This window comes from Brienomyrus brachyistius, chromosome 7 (genome assembly GCF_023856365.1).
Source record: "Brienomyrus brachyistius isolate T26 chromosome 7, BBRACH_0.4, whole genome shotgun sequence".
NCBI classification, from domain to species: Eukaryota; Metazoa; Chordata; class Actinopteri; order Osteoglossiformes; family Mormyridae; genus Brienomyrus; species Brienomyrus brachyistius.
In genome coordinates this window covers 1,564,642-1,591,770 of record NC_064539.1, presented here as the reverse complement: position 1 = coordinate 1,591,770, position 27,129 = coordinate 1,564,642, and the positions used below count along the sequence as shown (strand labels likewise).

At 40.9% G+C, this 27,129-nt stretch overlaps 1 protein-coding gene across 6 annotated transcripts in view; it reads left to right on the top strand.

The window, feature by feature from the left end:
- The window catches only part of wrn (WRN RecQ like helicase), a 33,194-nt gene extending 26,711 nt beyond the window's left edge, over positions 1-6,483 (top strand). For all 6 annotated transcript variants that reach the window (XM_049021271.1, XM_049021274.1, XM_049021272.1 and 3 more), the window contains 2 exons: positions 444-587; positions 6,089-6,483. In XM_049021271.1, the coding sequence (XP_048877228.1) occupies positions 444-587; positions 6,089-6,202 (258 nt within the window). In that variant the 3' untranslated portion in view covers positions 6,203-6,483. The remainder of the gene's footprint in view (positions 1-443; positions 588-6,088) is intronic.
- Positions 6,484-27,129: the final 20,646 nt, after the last annotated feature.

The following is a 27,129-nucleotide window of genomic DNA, read 5'->3' as shown; positions in this document are numbered from 1 at the left end:
ACAGCCTTGCTCAGGAGCCCAATTGTGAACCTGCTCTGCCGACCCTGGGATTTGAACTGATAATCTAAATTCAGGCATAGGGTCTTAACTCGCTGAGCTACACACCACCAGATTTGCATTTGTCATATCATCTTGTGGGGCGGGGTCTGGAGGTGAAGTGGGGTCTATAAATGAGGCGAGACTGGATGTGGGGCAGGGTCTGTAGTGTAAATGAAGTATGTAAAGTATAGTCAGTGAGTAAGTGTTAGCATGGTGTAGTATATGGTTTATGTAGTAAATTTAGCAGCATAGGGCTCAGTGAGATGATATTTCATCCCTTATGTATGTTTGTATATTGAAGGGCTGACAATCAAATCTTGAATCTAAACAGAAATGTGTTTTCTCAGCGCAAGATAATCTGGATGTGGTACTTTTTTTAACTTTTTATTTTTTTCCTCTTTCAGGAACTAGACCGCAAAGCTGATGAAGAACCTTCCAGTACTATGCTGAAACCTGCAATACGCCCCACGGGGTTCGAGGAAGCGGCAAGTGACCAGCCACGACTGGAGCGAGACCCTCAGCAGCAGCCCAGCGAGTCTCCATCAGTGGTATGTGTACAAGAAATGAACTGCTTTACAGCTCAGTGAATAACTATGGATTTTAATAAGTAACAGTCTGTAGTGCCTATAGTACATACAGGAAATATGTGTGACACAGTTTGATAAAGGTTAGTGGTGCAAGAAAATGGTTTACAAATCTTCAAGTAATCGCTTTGATTATTATGTTAATTTCAAAGTATTCACGGCAGATTTTCTTTGTAATGTGTTCTGGTAATTTAAAAAATATCTATGGAGACTTTGTACTCTTTAGCATGTCCCCAGAAACTGTAGAAAAACTTTCTTTTTTTTCATCTTTCAATGAAATACTATGTCAGTGCTAACAGTGTATGTTTATTTGTTGTTAAATGCTTTTAACTGGGTTCACATTAAATTCCTAACAGAGTCTTGGGAGCATAATGATCATATGACCTTCCACTGGTCTTCCCTGGTTTTATCATACCATTACTTTAGGACATACTATCTATCCTAATTTTAGCCTCACTACCTTCCTGGATGACTAATAAACCTGACTTCTGCTAGCACTGACAGATCAGGGGGAGAGAGATGTTGGTTCATCACAGCAGACTGTAGGCTTCACTGTTAGAGTTGCTGATATATCAAGGTTCTGACCAAAAGCATTAAGTAATACATGAGAATTGAGTTTAAATACGACATGCTGAAGGGTCCTGCTTTTACATCGAGCGGCGCTGAAAGGATGGCGTAAATGGATGGATTTTAACAATGGAGCAAATGAACGGGAGGTCACCTGATGGCCTGGAGAAGCGAGCAGGTCAAAGGGCTAGGGGGTTGGGGGAAGGAATGTAGGATGTCAGGCTCAGGAAGTGGGCAGAAAGCTGGGATCTTGATGTGGGGTGGAGTCTGGATATGTGGTGGGGTCTGGAGGTGGGACGGGGTCTATAAATGAGGCGGGGACTGGATATAGGGTGGGGTTTTGATTTGGGACAGCATCTGTATGTGGGGGGGGGTGGGGGATCTTGATGTGGGGCAGGGTCTGTAGATTAGGTGGAGTCTGAATGTTAGGCGGAGTCTGGAATTCACATGACTGGTGTGAAGCTTTGGGGAAACGACCTGAAACACCCGAAGCATTTGAGGACGGAGTTTAGAAGGCGAGTAAAGAATATTCTCTGGGCTTCGTTGTTATCAGCTTCAGCCTTTGACTGATATACGGAAACCTGATCTGGGGTCAGCGTGGCCAGCCGGATGGAGGGGACAGTCGTCTTCCTTTTTGGAGGATGGAACAGGTGAAGAACTAGCTGGAACTTGCCTAAATTTCATAATGGAGAGACCAAAAATCTGTGTTCATTTGTGAAGGACACAGCTGGGGCGTATCTGAGATGCTTTCAAATTCTTTACTGGAAATGTGCTGTGCATGGCCGGCAAAAAGGTCTTTCACATGGTTGCTGGGGGGGCTGGGGGGGTGGGCCAGCTGTCAGGCTGAAGCATGTGTCAGGATGAACGGGGCTCAGATGCAAGCTAGCCCTCCGGCTGGACCACAGCACTTATCTCGTTAGGCAGAGCGCCGCACGGTGATCGATCCCCAAACAGGATTAGACTTAGCCAGAGGTCGTGACTCCCACCTCCTCAGAGGAACATATAATGATTCACGTTGCATGGGGTCTTTTTTTTTTCTAATGTTGCCCCATTCAGAAAAGTCAGTTTCTGGGTCTAGTCTAATTTCAGATCATGCAAGGCTCCACATGAATTATGCATGTAATTTTTGGAAGCAGTAATAGATGATTTGCGTGCGGCATGTGCATGAGAATTTCTCCGTGACGCATTGCCCCATCTCCCCCCCATACCTGCTGTATTTCTCAATGGCTGCTCCCTCTCCCATTACAGATTTTATTTCTTTATTAAACGATGAGCTAAGAATAACTGACGGGATGGAGCAGCAAGAGCTCCAGCCGCACAGCTAGTCTGGAAACGATGAGATATTTTACTGCATCGTCATATTTCTATGGGTTTTCACCTAATGGATTTATAATGTTCATAACCTCCTGCTATGAACGATAAAAATTATGTATGTTGCAGTTGTAATCTATAGCAAATATTCAATGTCAAACATAAATTGTCTTAAGCGCTACACTTAATTGTTCTGAATCTGAGTCTCCTGTGAAAAATTTAGATCTACAGTACTTGAAACCGTAGTTCTTTATAGATCAGATTTGTTAGGAAAAACTAAAATTACTGTAAAACATAAAGATATGCTTTTATTAAGTAATTGCTGATTGTTTGTTCAAAACTTCATAATTATGCTTCATTGCTTTGAAGTTCAAGGTCAAAATATATAATTTTTCACAATGTAGCTTAATGTACAGAAAAATGTATTGATCAGAATGAAAAATTGATTTTTCTGTTATCATTGCATATCCTGAGTCGTTATCTTGGTTTATTGTTTCTTTTTAGTCAATCTTCCATGTTCTTAAAAGCTATACTATACAAAATGATACTATATTCTCAGAGGATTGTTTGATGAGTTTGACACCAAATCGTCTTCCTTTCTCCTCCCCGTTACAAACTGGCATAACGCTGAGGAATTCTATATTAAAGCTGCTTAAATCAAGCTACATCATGCTAAACTTCTGCATATATTATTCCTCAACTTCCTGTTTGCTGGGAGCCGAAGATCAATATATGTGCATTAGTTTCTTAACTAATTTAACTGATAACCACAGCAATCACTCTCACAATCGCTCAGCCGAAAAGAATTAGTCCCAGATAGGTTGGTTTTTTTTGCCGCTCCAATCACTCATGCTCAGGAAATTAAATTTGGTTGGTCTAGATAAATGGCTTATGTGGAGGGTGATCCAATGAAGGCGACCAGAGTTTCCTGTGTTGATGTGTATTTGTATAAGGATTGGACTTTGGTACTGATGAACCCGAGATGACTCTGGTCAAATCCCTTAAGTCAAAGCCTCCGGTAAAAAAAAGACCAGTGAAGATGACTTATTAACGGAATTAAAGTTTATCTTAAGGAATTTTTAAGGTCTTTTAACTGTTAATGAGCTGCCAAAGCTTGGGCTTTGCCATGACAAGCTGTGCAATCCTGATGCATGGACGTTGGAGTCGAATGGGTGGGAGAGACGTGAGGGAGAAGCTGACATCGCAGGTTTGCTTGTACATTCAACGTGGTGGCAGAATGTATGAATCTTTGTGAACAAGCAGCTTCGCAGAGGGAGAAAACTCGAGCAGAACAGTGCTGCTAGTGTCCACATGTACCAGTGGTAGAGCCGGGTACAAGAACCTGGTTTCACGTCTGTAAAATCTGTAAATCGCCAAAGTTGAGAAAAACAATGAAATATCATACTTTTTGATACCCTTTCCTCATGAAAACAGAAAAATTTTCTCAGTCGTGAGAAATGAACGTTGTTTTCTCGTAATAAAGGAGTGATTTTCTCAAGATCTCGAGGGCTTGTGTTTTAAAAGGACTGTAGCTCATATACAGTGCAATTTACCTTGAGGATGTATAGTTAACATTTCATGCTTTGACATCACAGCCATGATTTCAGTTCCGATCCATCTGTAGGGAGCCTGTAAAGGTTAGTGGAGTGTCTTTTACTGCTGTTTTTCCCATCTTGGTCTTTTGCACAAAAGTCCACAAATTCTGCTTACAGTAAAATTACAGTTTTTCAATTAGACATACAGTAGACCACACTTAAGGTTTGGTTTATTTATACATGTGCTATATTTTTTGTCCAAAATACATACGTGCGTGAGCTAGAAGTTAGAATTTGTTCGTATTTTATTATGCTATATAGCTTATCATGGCTTATGCTTCTCTATGCGGAACGGAGCCACATATTAAAGTTTGGGTTTGAAAAGGGGCTCACCCACCTCACCCCTCCAGGCTGAAGAATTTGTTTACTGCCAATAAGACACTGTCAGCCAGTTACAAGACTCCCCACCCACTCCCCAGCAAATTTCCCAAAAGTTAAACCAGCAGAGCTAAATAATGTAGCTCCTCCATAACACCTGCAATATTAAATCAGTGGCACCACTACTGACATGTACTTTAAACGCAAGCAGTGCGACTTTCAGCTGTATCTCGTAAGATCGTTCCACTAAGAGCTTGTTCTCTGGAGTTCTGTCCATTAGAAGGCCTAATGTGATTGTTTGCCATCCTACAAGATAAGCATGACTGTTTCACTTCCATTTGCTGCTTTTGACGGGGCGGATTTTTCATGGTCGGCTTACATCTGCCGGTTATCTAGCAAAGATTGGCCATGTGACTCTGGTTTGAGGTGAGCAGACCATCATCTGCTCTTTCTCGCAGTTCGTGTTGAACTGTAGAAATGTTTTTGATTGATGAGGGTGTTCATTTAAAATGCACAAGTGTGTCCTGCCACCACAAAGCAGGTTCCAGATGGGCCGTTTATTGGAACTAGACATTTTATTCAGCTGCTTCTATCCAAAGAAACATGCATTTTTTTGTGAAATCAGGGTCAGACGGTCCCTGTAGCACTTCGAAGTTATGGGCCTTGTTCAGGGCCCCAACAGTAAAATCACGTTGCTGACTCTGGGATTTGAACCCATGATCTTCTGATCACAGCCAGCCAACCCCACCCCAGTTTTTGCTCCTATCAGCATCTGGGAAATGCTCTACTCCTTGTTGCATATTAATCTGAGCCTTCCTAAGGATTATGATTTGTTGTTTTCCTAAGTTAATTAGGGGTCATGCTATGAATGTTAAAATGCTCGATACCAGGCATCACTACCAGCATTATGGAAAAATCAGACGTCTTTTGAAAAAATGAAAAGAAAAAACTAAAACTCATTATTGGCAGTGGTAGTAAGCTGTAGACCTTCATATTTGTCTTGGGTTTTTTGTAAGAATACTGGCAACATTTAACATACCATTGAGAATCCAGAAGGTGGTACATCATGGAGACGTGTCCTCTATATGGTTGCCAGGAGTTGACATTGACCTGATTGCACATAATAATTATCAGAATCCCTGGCCTTGATAACCATGCGTATATATTACTTTTAGATATTTTTTTTCCTGATACTTATTTTTAAAGCTCTTTATGCTTGTCATTTACAGCATCTGTGCAGAGCAGATTGCTTTCTGCATAAACACGCTGAAGGTGTTTGAATCTCCCAACTGTGATCTTTAAATGCGGTGACAGGCAGGAGCTGGCTGAGTGCCTTGCTTGGTTTGGTGCCTTGCTGCCTGACTCCTCGAACCCTGTGTCGGGACACGACCTGCTGGGCTTCCTGTTGAATGGGTCTCTCAGAGGGTCAAAGGGGTTTTACTGTAATTCTTATGAAATTCATGATGCTGTCTTATTGTAACACAACTGAGTGGGGAAAAAAATAACTAATTTACCCCACAACTGATTTCTGCTTAAAATTTAATTTCAATATTTATAAAGTTTTTAACAAAAAGTTTTTAACAGAAGAAAAGAATCCAATGTTTTTTTTTTTTTTTTTAAGCAAAGGCAATGAAGATATTTAATTTCTTTTTCACATGTGATCTAATTCCACAGAGAGCGAGTCAGCCCTCGAAGAGGAGACTGCCAGACTGGTGCTCACAGAGGGCAAGCGTTTCCTCTGCTGCTGGTGTGAAGCAGTCTAAAAAGAAAAAGGGACTGTTCATGTAAATGTCCGGCCCATCACAACACCTATCCCAGCCTTCTGAGTCTAAACACACCTTTTCTTTCATAGGTATGCGATGGGGGAAAATGTAGCACTAATGAAAGTTTGTGTATATGTTTCTGTATTTCTGTTAAAATGCATAAATCAATAAAAAAAAAAAAATGCATTACTGTTAATAGATGTTTTTGATAACTGACTGTTTTCCAAGCCAGATTTCTGTCAAATTATAGTGACGCGAACATTTTTGTAATTTGGAAGTACATTTTAATAAATATTTTTGTAATCATTGTGGCTATATTTGAAAACTATTGGTTTTCCCTCTGTGAGATGGATAAAAGTCAGGATTTGAGGGTTGACAGGGAGAATGTTGTTAATAAGTAGAGACCTGGTTAACTGTTATGGCCATTCTATATTATATCCTTTTCTATATTCTTAACCCATTTTTAGCCACACAAATATGGACACACTCTGCAGGCAGTTTATCAGCTGCACCTCCTTGCCGATGCGAACGGGCTGCTTGGAATCATGTGGCTGCAGCTCCATGCCTTCAAATGCAGACAGGCCCTGGAGTTCGGCTAAGCGTTACTGCGGCTCGGGTGCCTGTTCTAAGGCCCTATGAGCGTGCTGTGACCGTCAAGCGTGGCGCTTCCAGGATCTTAGAACAGAAGAAAAGAATCCAATGTTTTTTTGTTTTTTTTTTAAGCAAAGGCAATGAAGATATTTAAATTTTCTTTTTCACATGTGATCTAATTCCACAGATTTTCACAAGCTACATGAACAAGATACATTTAGGCAGTTGCATTTTTGTGGTCAAAAACACTTTGTTAGAGAGATTACTGGAGAATGGCCAGACTCTGGTGTGCAGAAGGATTTGTCCTTGAAGTGGTTATGGAGGCAAAAGTGGGTCCGATCTGGCTTAGCAAGATGTACCTAATAAAAACTCAGTGGCCCCTTTACCCTTCAGAAAAAAAGAAAGAAAAAAAACACTTTTTTAGAATCCTTTCCTATATTGACTTTTAGGAGCCTTGGTTGGGGAAGTCTGCAGACTCTCAGGAGAGGTGACATGCTTCTGCCCGCATGATTTTGCAAACTGCTGATGCTGTTTCACTGTGTCAGCTGCACTGTTGGAGCATTCAGGGCTCACACCTGACGTACATGAGACTCGCCGCTCTTTGTCGGGCACAGAAAAGTCAGGCCTGCGGTTCACAATAACCGCACATGTACAATTACAATGGAGCTGTCCAGGAGTTAGGCGTGTGCAGATTATATTTCCTTGACTGCTGAGAAATTTAAGATTGCCGTTAAGAAATCCAGATGAGAACATTGCTAAGGATGAGGTGAGAATTAACAGTCAAAGTTTTGAGTTTTTTAACTTGACTGCTTTCCTGTTTTGGTTTACCAGCGATTTCTGTGAAGTGGAATTAGTCTTCATGATGCCGTTGGCCTTCATTTCCACATCGTCTCTATGGATGTCATCTTGCTGGCCCGATAATTTGACTGCATTGTGCTGGGAGTGAATGTGTGGAGAAGGATGCACTTTTACCACAAAACCAGAATAAAAGCTGAATTGTTTTCCCAAAAGAAGCAGACAGCTTGCAGATTAATGGGGCCGTCCGGCGTACTCTACCTGCCTCTTGTATCTCCTCCATGCAGGTTACACTCTATTCCATCCTCAACAGCCCAGCATCCGTTTTTTGACGAGTTTTACAGATGAGGTCCTCAGTTATATGGTTTGGAGATACCTTACCAATTCCCATCGTGAATCTGCCTTTTCGTCTATCCCATCTTGCGCTCCGTGAGACATACATATGGGTGAGAGTTGGCTAGAGGGGGGGTTACAGTATAACGTGCAGTTTCCTGGGGACAATTGGTGGTTAAGGGCCTTGCTCGCCAATCTTCCAATCCCGGGCACACAGTCGTGAGCCACTAAACCGCACGCCGCCCCTCCAGTTGTGATTACATCATTACCGACAAGGGTTGCAGGTTTGGGACCTTCGTAAGAACAAGGCAGTGGTGACTGAAATACACTTCTCTTTTTATCAAATTTAGCATCTGTAAAAAGCGACGTACAAGCGATGCGAATAATATATCACATACATGTAGCTGTCAAGGGGCCAACTTGCCTGCTAAGGCTGAGCTTTCTTTGTTTTCGTACCTGTCCAGGATGAGGTTCGTGCTGCAGAATCATGGTGGTCTGCTTCAGGCCTGATATTGGGAGTGGTATGCGGCTCTGTGGGTTAGACTGCTTTGCCTATGTCCAGGTCACCAGTACGAATGCTGGGGTCAGGAGACCAGTGCAACTGTAGGGCCCTATTAACTCCAGGGGTGCCGCATGCTGGCTGGCTCTGTGCTGTCAACCCCAAGCTTGCTCTCACCTCTATGTATGTATGTCTCTCACAGAGAGCAAGATATGGTAGGCGAAAAGAATTTCCCTATGAGAATCAGTAAATATCACTATTCTGCATCAACTGGGATCAATTATGAGATGAGCACTAATATGAAGGACAGTTACATATCTGTATGCGGTGCATTTTGTGCTTTTGGGCTGTTATTTCATTGCTATTCCTCTGTCCTTTATGGTTCATTCACTCCAGTCCACTGTATACATTAATGTTGCTGTAAAACATCAGTTTCTCAGAAGCTCAAAGGAAGCCCATCCTGTTTAATTGTACAGAAAGGAAACACCTGTTTGGTATTTTATACATATGTGCTATCTTGACAGTGTGTGTTTTTACGGTACATTCTGCACCTTTCCGAGTCTGGTGATTTAACCGCTTAACGAAGCAGTTCACATTTATTTAAAGAAAAAAAAAGCTTTCATCAATAAAGTCCCTTTTTATTTGTATTTGATGCTGAAGCAATAATCAATAGAACAAACCCTTACACAGAGAGGCACAGTTAATAGCGGGTTATGCCATGCGATGGAACGCCAGCCATTAAATTACCACAGCGACGCTCCCAGCTGTGAGATAAATATCCAGGGTTTGTTTGCTGCTCTCCAGTCTGTGTTTTGCTTTGGAATTTCAAGCTGGTTGGACTGTTGACAGACAGCTGCCTGGACCGTTAAGTCACACCTGTTGCACACAAGTAAAGATGGCAGCCGAGGCCTCGAGTCTGTTGGCTGCCTGCGAGCAGAGCTGGGAGTGCGCGTCTGGCCAGGGCATGATTGGCTTGAGCCATTAGCTGTACTGTGAGCTGTTATTCGCATCGTACTTTGCCTGACTCGTATTAAATTGGAAGCCGTAGACCTCAAGAAAGGTCACAAAAGTTTAACTACTGTGACTTTGCATATCTCTCAGTGGGTAATGGGTCGTGTAATTAAGCTAATCTCTCTTTATAAGTTCAATGTCAGGCTGATGTCTCGGTCTTGAAATGTGGGGCTGTGGTCAGCTCTACATTTGAGTTTAGTGTAGTTTTAGTGTCGTATCCTTGCGAGGGACTGAATGACTGTCTTCTCGAAAACGAAACTCCTGTTTCTGAGATATGCCTCCTTCAAAGTACATTACTAGGCTTTAAAAGTGCACCTAGAGCATACATATAACTTTTTATGGTGGATGTTAATGTCAGTATGTCCACAGACATCACTGATATTCCCAAAAGGAGCTGTGATTATATTACAGCGCATGCAAAATATGCTTGTGTGGTGTAACTAAAATATTACCTTAAAAGTAATTTTCCTAGAGTAGAAAGCAGAATACAGTATCATATGTCCGCCTCATATATAATTAAATGTAAAACTCTGGTTACCTCATTTAGGCTAAGTGGTGAATAATATATATATTCCACTATCGAAGGACTGATTTTGATATGATTTTTTTTTTAATACACTACAGACTCTTGCTTTCAGCTTATTGTTCTGCAAAACTGTCCACATGGTTTTTCATGTAAACGTTGTGTGCATTTCAATTGAAGTCCCTTACGGTACCCTGGTGTACTATAAAATCAGTCAGTTTGTATGTAAATATGTTAGAAGGTACTCTGATGTAGAACACAGATGACAGTTAATTCCATTCACTGAAACATTATTTTAACTTCTGGAATTGTTTGAGTGTTTGTTCTGCATTCTGTATTTTACATTAGACAGTCGAAGGGAATGACTGAAGAATGTGATTGTAATATATGTTATGAATTGCAGACACTCGGCAGTGCCAGTCAGGATGTTCCACCGTTGTTTCAAGGTCAGGAACACCTTCTGAACGTGATGGATTATCACCGCATAGGCAGGAAAGCAGCGGGGATCCCCATTGAACTTTCTCACCCATGCAATGAAGTATGAATGAAAAATAAATGTAGCACTAAGCCTTTTGGCGGTTCTTGAACCCCAGCAATATCACCAGCCTTCTACATTAAAAGAACCTTCAACATATTAAAAAAATGCTACCTAAATTAATAGCAGACTCGATTTTCCATTTTTTGCAATGCTTTTTGATTAGCTCTGGGGAAAAAAGGATATTTATTGTTTGCTGTAAGATTTGGGAAAGCATTTAAGGACAGAAAAACACTCCTTTCCGAAGGAGGGAATTGATTTGTACTTGAACTTTCTGCCTCTAAACATTCTGTCTATATCTCTGAATGTAGGAGGTTTGTCTGAGTACTGTATGTACGAAGAAACCAGCAGTTCAGTGAGATTTCCGGTGCGGAACATGAATGAGATGGACTGCCCTCACAAATGCAAGTATTTACCAATACGGTAAAAGCTTGCATCGAACAAGTGACAATCAGAAGTGGATAGTGATTGCACAATACTGATAAATACCTGATAGAGATCCAAAGATAAGCCAGAATGACCCGTTGACCTCTACCTTCTTAACAAGGTGCTGACCTCAGAATAGTGACCTATTGGATGTTTCAAAACAGACATTTCACATACAAAGAGCTGATCTGAGAGAATGGACCTGTTATGGTGGTGACTGAGTGCCGACCTCAGCGATGTGCCAGGGCTCTGTGTGTAATGTTTTTTGAGACAGACGTCCACACAGCCTCCATCTACGTATGTATCCATCCATCTTCTAACCACTTACCCTGGTCAGAGTCACAAAAGAATGACACGTAAATCCCAGGCAGCTCAGAGCACAAGGCTGAGAAAGAGTTTGTGGCAATAGCAAAATCATCGGGTGAATTAACTAATTTATTAAATAATACATATCACCACTTAAACCTCTAATCCAGGGTGGTACAACCTCAGGTTGGCACCACATCCAGCATAAAAATCTATTGTTTGGGAAACATATTTGAAAAGAAATACATGTGATCAGAGATTACTTTGGTGAGCTGTGTCCTGCACGGTGGCTGCTTTGTTGATTATGCAGACCCTAATTTTTCTAAGATTTGCCAGAAGGGATTACAGCTCATTAACTCTATATTTCTCATATCTGTATCTCAAGCAACAGCCTCACAATATCTTATACTGCTCACTACCTAATTTACTTACTGCTCATTTCCAGTTTTGAATCCTCAGAATCTACTCTATGGCTGTAAATAAAAAAAAGTAAAAAAATATTGGTGAATAGGGCAAGAAATCTAATCATCCAACTGAGACCCTTGCTTTGTAAACCTTAGTAATTGACCATAAAATATCAACTTTATCACTATAAACCTCCTCCATAATCTGCTTGGGTTGTGCTTTTGATGCAGCTAAGTGGAAAACAGACATTTGTTTGGACAGCTCTTCTTACTCCTGGTTATTTTTTTAGTTTGACTGACTGACAATTGACCTATTCAAATCCTGAGACTCATATATTACTGTGGCCAAAAGGTACAGAAAATGGACGGTGGCTGGTTTAAAGTTTATCTAACGTGGCAGATAAATCATTCTTACAAAATCACCATCATATGATTTTTCAACCTGACCACAGACAAGTCATGCTAACAAATATTTTATGGCGTATTTCACAAGCTGCAGTGGCGGCAGTGTAAACCAGCATCGTAGTCATTTTTAGATGTGAGAGTCATGAAACGTATGTATGCAATGTCACGCAAAATGAATGCTAACACCTCAGTGAGTGCTTAAAGCATCGAGGCTCTATTGGAATATGTTACGCAGTTACAGCAAGTAGCAAATTGACAGTGAAGAGAATGTGTGTAAACCAAGCAAGATGCTATAGGTTTATGATACAATAAGCTGGTCAAAAATATATAACAAATAAATAATAAGCGATATAGAAACTTTCAAGCTAGTACATTATGTAACATTTTAGATATCAGTTTGTAATACAGCTGAAGGTCATCTGTAGAACCCTGGAAAAAGCTACTGTAATTGGAGCTCAGTGGGTATAGGATCTATGACTGCATCCGGAAGGTTGTGGATTCAAACCCCGTGGTCTGCAGAGTAATTATATCACTGTTGGGCCCGTAAGCAAGGCAGTTAACCCCATCTGCTCCAGGAGACCTTGCAGTCTGATCCCAAGCTTTCCTCACTTGTACATAACTTTGGACAGAAGTGTCTGCTAAGTCAAATAAATGTAAGTGAGAAAGATGCAGAGTCAATGGAAAGCAGGTCTGATGCCTTGAAGGCTGATTTACCCTCCACACATTGCCAACCTTTCTTTATGTTTCCAGACTACATGATAAATCTTGTTCATTTTGGCAGATCTTCATAGGGAATACTTCAAAATAGCTAAGCTTGAGTCCCCAATAACTACAAAAGGTTGAATTTTAAACGTTTTAAAAGAGCTCCCTGTACTGTATAGATCATATAGTGTAAGCAGCCAACAAAAACATGTGACTATGTATCATAAATGATCAGCACAGCAAAACTGTTAAAAAAAGTACAGCAAAAAAAGTTAGCGCAACACCGGTGACGGTATTTTTAAAATCCACATCTCTGTCACACCCTAAGCTGAGTCACAGAGTTGGTCTGTGGAGGTCACATATGGTACATTTTAGCCAGAAGCCGAAATGTCAATATCAATATGGAGAAGGATTTAGAGCTTCTGCTTTGATGAGTATTAGAGGTTTATGTTGACGGTCAGCAATACTAAATGAACTGGAGGATGTCATCGTCCTTTCATAATTCTGAAGTAATGTTATGTAACACCCATGAAAACACAAGAGAGCCCACTGCAGTCCTTTAGAGTGTGGATTTCTCTCCCATGTACAATACAAGATGAATTATCACATATGAACCCTATATTGTTATTGTTGTTATTATTATTATTACTATTATTATTATTATTATTATTATTATAGGTTTGCTGAGTTTGTAAATGTTGCTGAAGTAAAATGAGGAAATGAGCTGAAATGTATCTACCAGTATTGGATTATTAGATTTCTTGGTGCACTATACACCAATATTAAACTTACCAAATAAGTTTTCAAAAACAGAAATATCAGGCCAGACAAAAAAGGAAGTGAATTTCATGTACTCACACTCAGCCAATTACATCAGTGGGTCTATAAGCAAATTTTTGACTTATGTGACTTCTGGATGTATGTCCATTTTAGGTGACTAAATTGATTATAGGCCTCTGCTCTGTCAATAGCTATTTCGCCTACATGCTATCCTCCTCTTCCTTTGGCGGTTTGATTGGCATGATGTAGGCTTTACACAATGCCCCTTTTATTTTGCTTGGAAGGAGGAGGGTACATTTATAGGGAAAGATTTCCTTTTGAAAAATATAGTAATTCCACATTTTGCCATCGTCTATATCTCACGTCTTTCAAGTACACCGATTTTTCAGATTTCAACGAATCTAGATGACCCGTTAATGATTTATTTTGTATAATGTTTTATTTATTAAATCTGGCTTTCCCTTTTCAACAGTATTTTTAGAATTTAATTAAACCGTCCTCAGAGTAATATATTGGTGATTCATCTGTTCCAATGAATTATTTTCCCACACATTTATTACCTGAATAGTCACAGTAGTGCATTAATTTTACATTGCATGCTCGGGATGTAATGGCCGAGCCCAGCCAAAATTTGCCGAAGGACTTGCGTGCCTCCCGTGACCGGGGAAATCCTCTAACACATGGCTTTGGGAGACTTTCCCGTCCAGCAACTCCGCCCCCAGTTTAGCAGTGGCAGCAACTGCGGCTTAGGAGGGCTCACACTTGTTTTAACCGGCACAGCTTCCCCGTCTTCGCACTTCCAGTATTTTTTTTTATCCATTTCCACTGCTTTTGCTACAACGAGCCCTCCACGTTGCCTTGCTCCACTCACAATGCGGGCTTACCTCGTCACACTGCAGGCTTCATTCACTGTTCCCGTTTTGTGTTGGATATATGCATCCCTCTCCATCTCCTCAGATGGAGCGCTTACTTGCCAGAAGCCTCCTCCTTCCCCCGTCTCTTCGGTGCAGGAGCTGGTGCATCGGTCAGGGGTTGTGATTGAGGGGAAGCTGCAGGAGGAGGGACGGGAGAACAACACGAGCGAGGAGGGGAGAGAAATCCCCATCCGGCAGCGCGACGATCCGGATCCGAACAGCAGCGAGGTGGCGAAAGCAGGAGCGCAAGTGCGGAGAACAAATGAAATCGCAGGTCGGAAGCAGTATCAGGTCAGGGTGAGGGTCCATCAAGTTTGGCAAGTCAAGACGGGGGGTCTGCAAAAAGATTCAGTTGTTTCCATCATTTGGAACCTGGGGGAAAATTGCTTAAAGAAAGACACCAGGTACATGTTTTTTATGGATCCTACAAATGACACTTCAGTGTTCAATGCTGTCTTCCCACCTGTCGAGACCAGAAGAAACGTGAGGATGAACGCCAGCAAACTACTTTGTCAAAACTGCGGTAAGTGTCCGTGTCCTTTAAGCACATTTTGCAGGCAGATTTGTTGCGAGTGCTTTGGGCCTTGTCTTTTATTTACTTTGAAAAGTTGGAGCGCACCAAATTTAGCGAATATAAATGTATAATGCAACCCGACGTGTTTAATGCCCGAAACCCTTTTGCAAGTTTCTCTTATGACCAGCAGTGACATTGGAATTATGCCGCAAATCTGGCGCTTACTGAGTCCTTATAAATAACATTTGCTGATTGCGGAACACCGGTGAACATCTCGTTAATGTGAAATGTAAATATAGGCTAATTAATGTGAGACCCCAACACACACACACACACACACACACACACACACACTGATAGACACACACTGCACCTCCTCTATGCCGTCAGGATGATGGCAGCACGTTAACGGGAACTCTCCAGTATTGCTAGTGCTGAATCTGATCGGGGGGGGGGGGGGGGGGGGGGGGGGGTCGGGGGGGGGGACTGTCCGCTTTTAATAGTTAAATTGCGATGTCAAAGGCAGGCCTTCGCCCCCCTTTTATTGTGTAAAAAAAAATAAAGCGTATTGTTCTCCACTGACAGCTGCACTGAGACTGCGATCATAAATGAAAGGGGCATGTGAATGACTGAAAAGTTTGATTAAAAATAGCTTATGGGACAAAAAGCAGAACAGTTTATTTAATGATTTACGTTTATCTTTATGAGATTTTGAGAACCAGTACCAAATGTCTCAATGAGACTGCAGTTCACAGTTCCCCAGAATTCTATTAAATATGTTTAGAAATTATTTGTTTATAGTTAATAGCGGTGGAAATCATTTGTATACACATATTACAAGTCATGCAAAACCAGGATAAACTCAGGTGCTTGTTCAGATGCAAAATTTTTACAATTGACAATTGGTGACATTTTTTATATAATTTGTGTAGTTTTGTATTTTCTGTGACAAACTTTGTGTGTGTGTGTGTGTGTGTGTAGATAAATATAGATGTATAGATATAGATAGAAATTGAAGACGATCGATGTAATTGCTCACTTTGCAAGACCATGGCAGCTGAGGAAATTGAGAAAGTCACTGGCTGGCAGCTTATGCTTCAGTCTCATAAAGGGCTCTAACATCCCCAGATGCTCTCCTGGCCCAGTTTGACGCTGTAGTAGAGTTTCTTTCACAGCTGCTCTGGCTTGTGAACTGATCGGTTTTACAGTGATTTGTTTTGGCCTTGAATAGCATTGATTCAAACACAAGGGCAAGCGGAGTACTTCCTCAATCCGACGGAAAACAGGCCTGTGACTGGAAACGGAACAGTGATTCCTCTGCAGATGATACATGTTCAGGTAGAACCTGGCTGCCATGGATCCTGAGTTTTATTAATGCTTTGGCATTGTGCTGAATAATTTTGTGAAGGATCGCGTCCAAAGGTTATTTGGACGGATTTCTTGTATTGTTCGCATGGAGCGTGACTGATCTGGGGGCTGGTTTTGTAGGGGTTACCTTTTAAGTGGTCTTTTAAGAGGCGGAGAAACGTCTACATCCAAGGTGTGAAGTCTGAAAACATTCCAGAATCCCACACAGTATCATATGGCTGCTCTGGGATTCGTGAAATACAATACAGTACAGAAACCATATGACTTAGTCCGTCTTACTTATCTTATTCAGCACAAATGCATCCAGCGTGGGTGTGAACCTCACTGATGTTAAAATATATAAATATTAATGTTAACTTTTCGTCCAAATGATCTTATAAAACAGTGCTAAAACAAAGCAAACTTCTTCCACAAATGTTCAGCATTTATTTCAAATGTAGACTTTTGCCATATAGTACATTCCATAATCCCAAACACAAACGGGGTCACTTGATATTCACAGTAATCTGTACCATTCTTCAGTTACCAGTACCAACCACTGACATTTAGCCTGCATTAATCGGTTGCTAAATGGACAGCTGGCCTGCTCGTTGGGGTTTATAATGATAATGAACACCTTTTGGCCAGCAAAACATGAGATGTCTTCCTTCATTTTTTACCACATGGTTGACATGGTTGGCAGCATATCGCAAAGATAATTGTAAATGACTGGCTATTACTATAGATATTAATGTACCCATCAACAATGAAATGAAAGAATATATCTAGACTAGGGGCGGCCAATCTTATCCACAACGGGCTGGCGTGTGCTGGTTTTTGGGGTAGCCTTTAGTTCAGTTGTTCAAAGTATAAATGCAGTTTTCATGCTCCCCGGTCGCCCAGAGGAGGGTGGGGTCCCCTTCCGAGTCTAGGTTCCTCTCAAGGTTTCTTCCTGCTAGAGAGTTTTTCCTTGCCACTGTCGCCTCAGGCTTGCTTGGTGGGGTTCTGGCTGGTTAAATGTAAAGTGCTTTGTGACAATGACTGTTGTTAAAAGAGCTATATAAATAAAATTGAATTGAATTGAATTCAAACCCAGGTGTGAGGGCTTTTCAGCCAATCAGTCCTCTATTTAGCAATCTAATTAGGGAGCTGCAGCGAAAACTCGCATACACAGCAGCCCTTTCTGGGTAAGATTGGCCACCCCTGATCTAGACCTTCATGTCGATGTGGTTAGATGCGGTTATCATGATTATGATGATGATGCGGTTAGAGCATTTGGTGTGTGTAAACGTGAATGAGTGCCTGCAATGGACTGGCATCCTCTACATTATGATCCCCTGTCCTCAGCTTCCCCAAGATTGCTGGTTCGAATTCCCAACCAGCACGGAACCACTTAGGTGCTCTGAGCAAAGTACTACCCTCAAGCACTTCTTCCTGGGCGCTGAATTAGCTGCCCCTGCTATGTCATAATGTCACATATGGGTTAAATGCAAAGGACACATTTCGTTGTTGTGCACTGGGTGCTGCGGTGTGTCAACAATGACCACTGATCACCGAATTCTAACTCTAAATTCTTGGAATAAGCCCCAGGCTCCCTGCGATCTGGGACTGGACAAGTGACTGGAAGATGTATGCAGAACAAGTTCTGCTTTAAATATCCAAGAGTATATCTGTTGAATATTTTGTACCAAAACATTGGTTACAGGGAAAGGGGGTTGTCAGACAGTCGATGTTGTACAGGACACCTGCAGAGCTAATGGTACCTTCCTGGGTCTGCCAGTGTTCCCTCTTTATGCAATTATCATCTGATCCACTGGTGTCCCTGTTGGTGTCCCTGTCAGTGTCATTGTCACAACAGTGCAGGATTATCTGCATGGCCTTTATCCTAAACGTGATCCTACCCTTAGCAGCATTATTATATTTCTGCATATGTAAATGTGATTCGTTTCACCTAACAGCTGTCCCCGGACACAGATATAAATCATTGCAAATTTTTTTAGCATTTGATTTTTTTTTCTCCTTGAAGACTTTTCTCCAGGAGATGCTATAAAGTATGACCCATATAGCCAAGTGTTCATCTGACGTTCATGTTCTCCACTGACAAAAACCAAAAAGCTATGCCAGATGTACCTCCTCACGGTGTGGAGAGCCAGCAGGTACATGAAGGTCCAGGTGGCATTATCAAAGCTTGGACAGTTCATAAGATTTAATATCACTGATTTTGGTCCGTGGCTAAATTTGTGTGCGCAGTGTCCTCAACGGGACTGACTTCACAGCTGCTCTGTACTTCAGAAAACAATTTATGCTGCAGGGTTAGAGGTAGTTGTGTGCATAATAAAACAGAGATGATCAAACAGTGGCTTCATTTTCTACTTGCATGTCAGTGTTTTATTCTTAATTGACCTGGTGGCTTTTAAAAAAAATGACTTTTCGACCATACCTCGACAATTTCAGGTTTGTTCATTTGCCTTTTGTTCATCAGTGCACAGGAAAAATGTCTAGCTCCATCCAGTCAGCGTGAAACACAAAAGAAAGACACAAAACACGGTATTAACTGCACAAGCACACACGCATGAACCAAATATAATATAGAAGAAATTACTAAAACAGGAAATGTGGCTTAAGTTAATTCTAGTTCAATTCATTTAGTTTAACACATTTCCATTTCTTACTAGTTTTACCTTCAGTCTTTATAAATCAGCGTTTTCCAAAAGTATTACAATAGAATCCTTGTTTCGTATTTAAAAGAAATCATACTTGTGTGTACACACCACTGTGTAAGGTAAAGAGTTTAGGACAAACCCTGGTGAAGCCTGCTCAGGTGGCGCAGTGCATGTCCTGTAAATCATTGTCAATGAATATGTCAGAGAATGTCAGTGTGCTTAAAAGCAATGAAGACAACACCTTGCAAGTGTACCTGAGCAGACAGAAGCCAATGTTAAACAAGCGCGTACAGTTATACAGAACGCTTGCATAATAAAGGAGTTGAAGTAATTGTTTCTTTACTTTCACAAAAATACCATTTATTGTTGCACAATGGCAATTACACCGATGGATTTTTCGGGGCCCTTGGGTCCCAGGGGAGCAATGAGTTTTGATCATTCTGACAGTCTGACCATTTCAGTCCATTTGACTAAGTGGAGGTTATTGATTTATAATACACACTGGGGTATGTGTAATCCCACTGTTTAAGAGTATAGTTGTAGTAGGACACTATATAAGTAACATGCATAAATAAAATGAATAAATGAAATTTGCAATGTAATAAGGCCCTTAAAATATATTTCTCTCAATAGATTTTTTTTTAAATTTTTGATTAAAAAGGAAAATTTTGATTCATGTATACACTATTTTATCCATCTATCCTCTTACAGTACATTACCTCTAAAAGCAGTACCCTCTAATTTGAGTTTGGTGGTTTATAACCTGTCCTGGACCTATGACCTGTGATAAGCAGGATATATGGACCAACAGATTATTTTATTGCTCTTACATTCATTCACTAAAGGTCATTTAGTGTGACCAAATTATCTGAGCAGCTTTTCTCTGAAACTATGGGAGAAAAATGGAAAACCTAAAGGAAATCCCATGTGAGAACATGCAGAACATGGAAAATGTGCAAGTTCACCTGCTGAGCCACAATTGAATATCTGTATGTTTTTCTATATGTTTGAGGGGGGAGGCAAATGGCAGAGGAATTTGTGAACTTAGAAAAACAGCATCTCACTTGCTTTGATTCTGGTGGTTAGTTTAGGGGAAATATGGGCAGCTGAGGTTTCTGAGGGGAACCTTTGGGACATATTAGGAAATAACAGAGCCAAATCGGGCGGGTGGTGAGAGAGCACACAGCCTAGCAATGCATGACTGACAGTGGAAGAGTGACTAATGATGTTGAAGCACTGCAGAGATGTTTGCAAGGTGAAAAGTGAGAAGTCATTCCCATCCATCCATTTTCTAAACCACTTATCCTACTGGGTCGCAGGGGGTCCAGAGCCTATCCCGGAAGCAATGGGCATGAAGCAGGGAACAACCCAGGATGGGGGGACAGCCCATCCCAGGGCACACTCACACACCATTCACTCACGCATGTACACCTATGGGCAATTTAGCAAGTCCAATTAGCCTCAGCATGTTTTTGGACTGTGGGGGGAAACCGGAGTACCCAGAGGAAACCCCACGACGACATGGGGAGAACATGCAAACTCCACACACATGTAACCCAGGCGGAGACTCGAACCCGGGTCCCAGAGGTGTGAGGCAACAGTGCTAACCACTGCACCACCATGCCCCCCCAAAAGTCTTTCCCTCCGTGAATAAAAGCATGGTCACTGTGCTCTGATCTTTAAAGATGGATAGTCTCACATTGAAATCAATGACACGGTTTGTGCTCAAGTCTTGGAGAGGTCTTACTAATGCTATCCAGTCAGCTAATGATGTCCTACCAGATTTTCCTTTACTTTGCTGTCTGAGAAGCATTTTGAGAATCATCAGTGCATGGTGGTCTCGCTACAGCAGGTGCAGGTCCTGGTGAATCTCTTAAGTACTCTTCAGCTTCTCCATGTGTATCTATTTGTCTCGCTGGAATCTGTGAACCTTCCGAGAGGCACGTTTTGTTAGACCCAAATGATATTTGCGAATTTACTGCTGAGTTTCTGTTGGTACTGCAGTGCTGGATATTCTTTGGGGTTGATGAATGCATGTATGAGTTTTTTCAGAACACTTAATGGTCTCTATTATAGAGGTAGAAATATAACAACATCATGTACAGGCCTTATAGTACAGTATAGCCTGTCATCGGCCTGCGATTCCCCAAATAAGATGTTAAATATGTAATTGCTGTAGCACCGGTCAGCTATTAAAGAGTGACGATTAATAGATTAATTTATAAATGTGACTAAAGGTCAAATGTAATATGTTTGTCATTATAAACATGCAATCACTCAAAATATGTGGAATTTACAATATATTCCTGCTACTAAACAGTGAAATGTAATTAAACAAAATATTTAGGGTTTGAATTTTAAGCCCTTGTAATCCAGTTAGTGCTGTTGACCGATTCTCATTAGCTCCTATGGTATTTCAGATGATATGCCTTCTGAATTCTTCTCTAAAGTGTTTCATTGTACTTGGTTGTTCCTGCTTACATTGGAATTTCAAGCTGACTATGATATTATTGACTGGCTATAGTTTTCTAATCCTGTGTTTTCCAGCAATTACCCAGTTTATATAGTACAGTTTTATCAATGAACATGCTTTAAGTTCGACACCCATCCACCATTTTGAGTTATGCATTCGAAAAAGTGAACATGAAGTGCTTCTCTGTTACTGTATCTACCTGGTTACTGGGGTGGTATCATGAAGAAAGATATTCAGTGAACCTTCATAGTATAAGGTGGATGTGATGACAGCACAGTTTAAATTTTAGCAATCAAATTTGGCATAATGACAATATGAAAAAAATAAGCAATATATATAAGTATTAAGTTTCTAAACAAAGGTCTCTACACTGAGACAACCACCATGAAAAACCTGATATTCTGTGTACTTAGTGTATCTAAGTATCAAGGAAATCAACTCTATATCAGGGGTGCAAATGTAGATAAGGGGTGCAAAATTTAACGAAGGGGAAAAATACTCCATATCTCTGCTGTAGATACAAAAATTATAAAGCTGTAGCTTAATAACATTCTCCCTCGGTAATAATTCTCAACACAGTACATGTAACAATGGGTGTGATAATTGCTGTTGGATACTGCACCCGTAGCAATGCTGACTCATTGTCCCTGCAGTGGACCACACAGGTGCTTTAGGTAAGGTTAAAAGAATTAGGTGTTAGCTGAAGACCCATTCCAGAAAGCTGATGCCAACCTGTTGATTCTCTTACTTTAGAGGTAGCTCTTTTTATTACTTACTGTACCAAAAGGTCACACTACACAGGATTCATCTCCAAAATATGAGTAACATGCAGGAATTTTATACTCATTTTATAGTGTTTTATCTTGAACTTTTGTAATCTATTTTTTTTCCAGTTGGGGGGAATGATTACTGTTGACACACAGCTCAATGTCATACTATTGACCTACAACTGTCATACATGTCTTACCTGCAGTGGTCTTTCTGTTCTTATTTAGCACACGTGTGCTGCTTTAAGTATTATATTCAGACAGTTATATTAAATCAATAATAAGCTGTGCTGTATGAGCCAAATATTTTTGACCTAAATTCACATGTGCCTCACACCTTCTGGGTGGTAGGATTGAAATAGAGAGAAAATGGATAGAAAGGACTCTGCTGTTAAAGAAGTTCAGAGTAACTTTCCCTGACCTTGAAGTGACTGTACATCGCAAAATTATAATTCAATTAATTACATTTCTGCCGGTTAAAATGTGCTTCTTCGCGTGAATGGTGATTCATCATGGGCTGTCTGTAAGTGTGGATGCTCTGTGATGGATCAGCGTGCTGTCGAGAGTGCCCTGGCTCATGCTGTAGGCCTCACAGGATAAGATCTGGATTGCAGCATTCATAATTCATTAGGTAAGCAGCTATTGAGAATGCCAGAATTGATGGGCGCCTCTTTCTGACCGTGTGTCCAAAGCATCAAATGCAGCGTGCTCCGTTATACTGGCTTGTCATTCTTGGTCTCAGGTGTGCAATAAATTCATAGAAACGTGGCAGCTGATATCTGACTGTTTAAAAATGCTTACAAAACATTTACACAATGGCTGTCAATGCAATAAGAGTGAGAATCATAAAAATAAAATCTGTCAAAATACTGAACTCCCAGCCATATTTTGAGCTGATTTCATAGGAGCTTAAAGTAATATTTGTGCAGACATGACCTTTCAACTATATTGAAGTATATATTTTTGAAGTATATATTTTTGAAGTATATATTTTCTGCAGTATGACTTGGCACTGTAGCATTTTTTGACAATGTTTAGATTTTGGTGTGTACATGCTTTTCTTGTCATGCTTTACATCGGGGTAAAATAACTGCCTTTTTCTCTGGGGAATCTTCTTGCAAGTGAGTGTTTCTCACTCAGATCTGTTTTTCGTGAATGGGACATTTTTTACCTTAAAATGATTGTTATCTTGTGCCATGCATCCCAGTCAGACAGGACTGATATTGGTTGGATTAAAAAAATCATTGTGATATGTTCAAAATTAAGATATGAATTGAATGTTAATGATTTTTTGAGTTAAATACTTGTCGTTGCTTCAAAGATAAAATGTCCCTGAAATTTTTTAATTACACCTCACTGATGGCAGCTTCATCTGAAGAGCTCGGATAAGGCAGCCAAGAAGGTTTCTGTAGAAACAGGTATTGACAGAGACCAACTGTCCATCCATCCATTCAGTCATATTCTAACCACTTCTCCAATTATTTTTATTTAAAAGAGACATGTGTGTCTATGATGCAACATTTTTAATTTCAAGTGAGCCGTTTAAATTTTTAAGATTTTTTTCCTGGAAGTGTGTTAACCAGCAAACAATAGTGGTTGTTGGCAGACCTTAAGAGACTGTACCTATGCTAAAAAAATTACCAGTCTGTACATGCAGAGATGTAGACCCTGTATTAATTGCTAATGAATGCATATTGGAAACATTATTTTCACCTTTGAGATTAGATTTGGATTTTTTGCATATATTGCGAAGCGTATGAAGAGTTTGGCTTTACACATGGGGCAGTGATATTAGTGTAAGAGCCAGCGCGCATGCTGGGATCATTAGATAGCTCCGCTCCAGGCAGCCATTAAACATAGAAGACAGAAACAGGACATGAGCGTCGCCGTAATAGTATTTCAGCCTCGCCTACCGAGCAGAAGCATTTCAACGTGAGCTGCGCTTTTCTGCACCCAGACCCCAGAAGTCCTGTTGACTGTGACCCTATAGCCATTGCCCGTTATTTTTTTCACGAATCCTGAGACTTAGCATTAGCACTTAGTACTTAGCATTCTTGCCTCACACCTCTGAGGCCAGGGTTTGAGCCACCACCCTGGCTCCATGACTGTGGAGTGTGCATGTGCTCCCCGTGTCATTGTGGGGTTTCCTCCAGGCACTCTGGTTCCCCCCCACCAGTCCAAAAACATGCTGAGGTTGACTGGAGTTGCTAAATTACTTGTATGTGTGATGTAGTGATGTCGGTCGCGAACGAAAATGACAAAATGAATGACTGCAGGAAACGGAGTAAAATTTGGATACGTTTCAATTGCATAGATAATACAAAGGCAGAGTGTAGAGCTTGCAAGGTTAAAATCTCATATCGAACAGGCTCTACAAATAACCTGCATCGGCACATGAGAACTGTACATCCATCAGTGCAGTGGGAAGAAAAAAGACAAGCAAATGAACCTACTACTAATGAAAGTGACAGTTTGTCTACTGTAACTGTTGAAAGTGCCAGTTTGTCAGTGTCTACACCGTCATCCAGTACAGCACCACAACCACCTAGACCTACAACCTAGAGCTCTATGAGACAGTTTGTGCAAACAGAACACAATTGATGAGGAATTGGCTAAAATGATTGCGTGTGATTTCCAACCATAGTAATTAATTTCACTAATAATTTTATATTATTTCTGGTAATAAATTCATTTAAGCACCAAAAAAATCTGAAGAGCCACTTGGGAGCCATAAGAGCCAGCTCTCTTAAAAGAGCTGGAATTCCCATCACTAGTGTGATGGGTTGGTGCCCCATCCTGACTTGTTCCCTGCCTTGTGCCCGTGGCTTCCAGGATAGGCTCTGGACCCCCTGCAGCCCTGAATACGATAAGTGGTTAATGAATGGATGGATATCAACTGTTCAAGTACTGTAAGGTTGTCTCCACTCTGCGATACTGGCAGAAATAACATTGAACATGTCTATATCAGTTGGGCTGGTGTAATGGTTAGCACTGTTGTATGGGATGATATTTGTGCCACTAGAAACTGGATATGAATTTTGTATATTTGAATCTGCAGTTGTCGCCATTACAAAACTGAATCTGAATTCATTAGTTTGAATCTGAATTTCAATAACTTAAAACTGCATTTATCCTTCCTGGAAATTTTTCAGTTCATAAATTCAATTTCAACTTATTGAGACACACATCCGGGTACTTGAGGAAAAGTAATCGACCGCAGATTCACAACGCACTCATTTCCACGTTTACGACAGTTCTGCAGGTCTGGTAAAGAGGAGGCGTGTGCCGGGATGTTGCAAGAGCGAATGCGGGATCATATACGTAATAAAAATTAAGTAGTACCGGCACTGCTATATTTAATCTTCATCGTACCACCACTTCTCACAAATTGCCAGTACTCTGCTACTCAGAGACAAGCGTCACGCGAGAGTGGCGGGGCACCGCGCACAGTACCGACAGTGTTGTTGAGGCGCTTCTGTTGTTCCCAACACCCCCACCGCCGTTCTCACGGTCAATACAGTAGCGACACTTTTATTTCTCCACTTCGAGCACTGCTTATACAGATCACCGTATTAAATGTCAGTTCAACTGATGCTCCCGGTTATTAGCACAGTACACAGAAAGCGCTGTAGACATGCAGCAGACCAGAAGCATAGCACTTCCAATCCGCTTTATAACTTTACATTTAGATCGATACATGGTATGTGTATCGATGCACTACTGTTGTGTTTTTTTCTTCCCCGCCAATTAGGAGTCAGGAGCCGCTTGTGTAGATCTTCAGATTCAGCCTTTATTGCCACAGTGAGGTTACAGCTAAGGCTGGACACCCTGCAGGAGTGTGTCCAATACTGTTTTACACTTACGTTTATAAATTTTCTTATAAAAATATTGTCTCGCGTGACAATATCTCGTCACTTAAGCATCATCAATTCTTCAACCATTCACCATTGTTGTTTTCTCCATTGATCCCCACACCATTAGGAGATAAGTTTGTTAATCATCTCTTTTACTGTTTGGTCCCTTGGCTGAACATAATGGTGGCATGAACATCTCTAGTTGTGTTTTTAAAATACCCAGCCGTGAACTTTTGCGAATCACTTCCTTCTGTAGCAAACCTTGCATCGGTCTGTCAGTCACGTGCCTGCACTCTCTGACACACCCCCATTCGCCATTTTGAGTGAATCGCGGATGTAAACACATTTGGTTAACAAACTTAATATTTCAAATTTGTTTCTTCACAAAATGCAATGTTTTATGTAATCAGTAATAGGCAATTTTCATTACCAAAACGCACTAGTAATTTTGGTGTTTCAGAAAGGAAAAGAGTCAAGAACACCACAAAAATGTCTTTGCATGGACATATATTTTAAATATGGCCAATAAAGTTAAGTGGCAAACAGAATTCAGGCTCGGTATACAATGAGTTTATACAGATCCTTCCAGACATCATGTGAAACGTTAGAAACCGTACTTGCAAATGTTTCTAAACAAACTATAGTTCGGCATTGGTTTGTCAGGGCACAGCACACAGTGACAGCCTTACCCAGCATTGTGGCTTATAATCCATGCACGCGAATATACACATACATGCACTGATAAACATGTCATTACAGTTTTGCTATTTACGTCTATTTACCTAAAGCATTCACTCTGTAGCCCTAGTTTAACACGAACAGATTAACCCATTTCTGCTACCCTTTGTAGTGAGGCTAGCTTGCTAGCGTAGGTTAACCAATGTGAAAACACCAACTTACTGTAAAAGACTTTAGAATGCATATTCAGTAATACTATTTAAACAAAAACATCTTACTTGCATTTATGAAAATGCAGAGAGCAAACATGCATTAAGGGAGATATCGTGTTGAAAGTGATCTCCTTCTGTCTCATTGCTGCGACCCAGGCCACCCGACGCCTCTTCGTTACCTTTTCTACCTGCTGTCCATGTCCTCTTTTCCAAGTGCGAA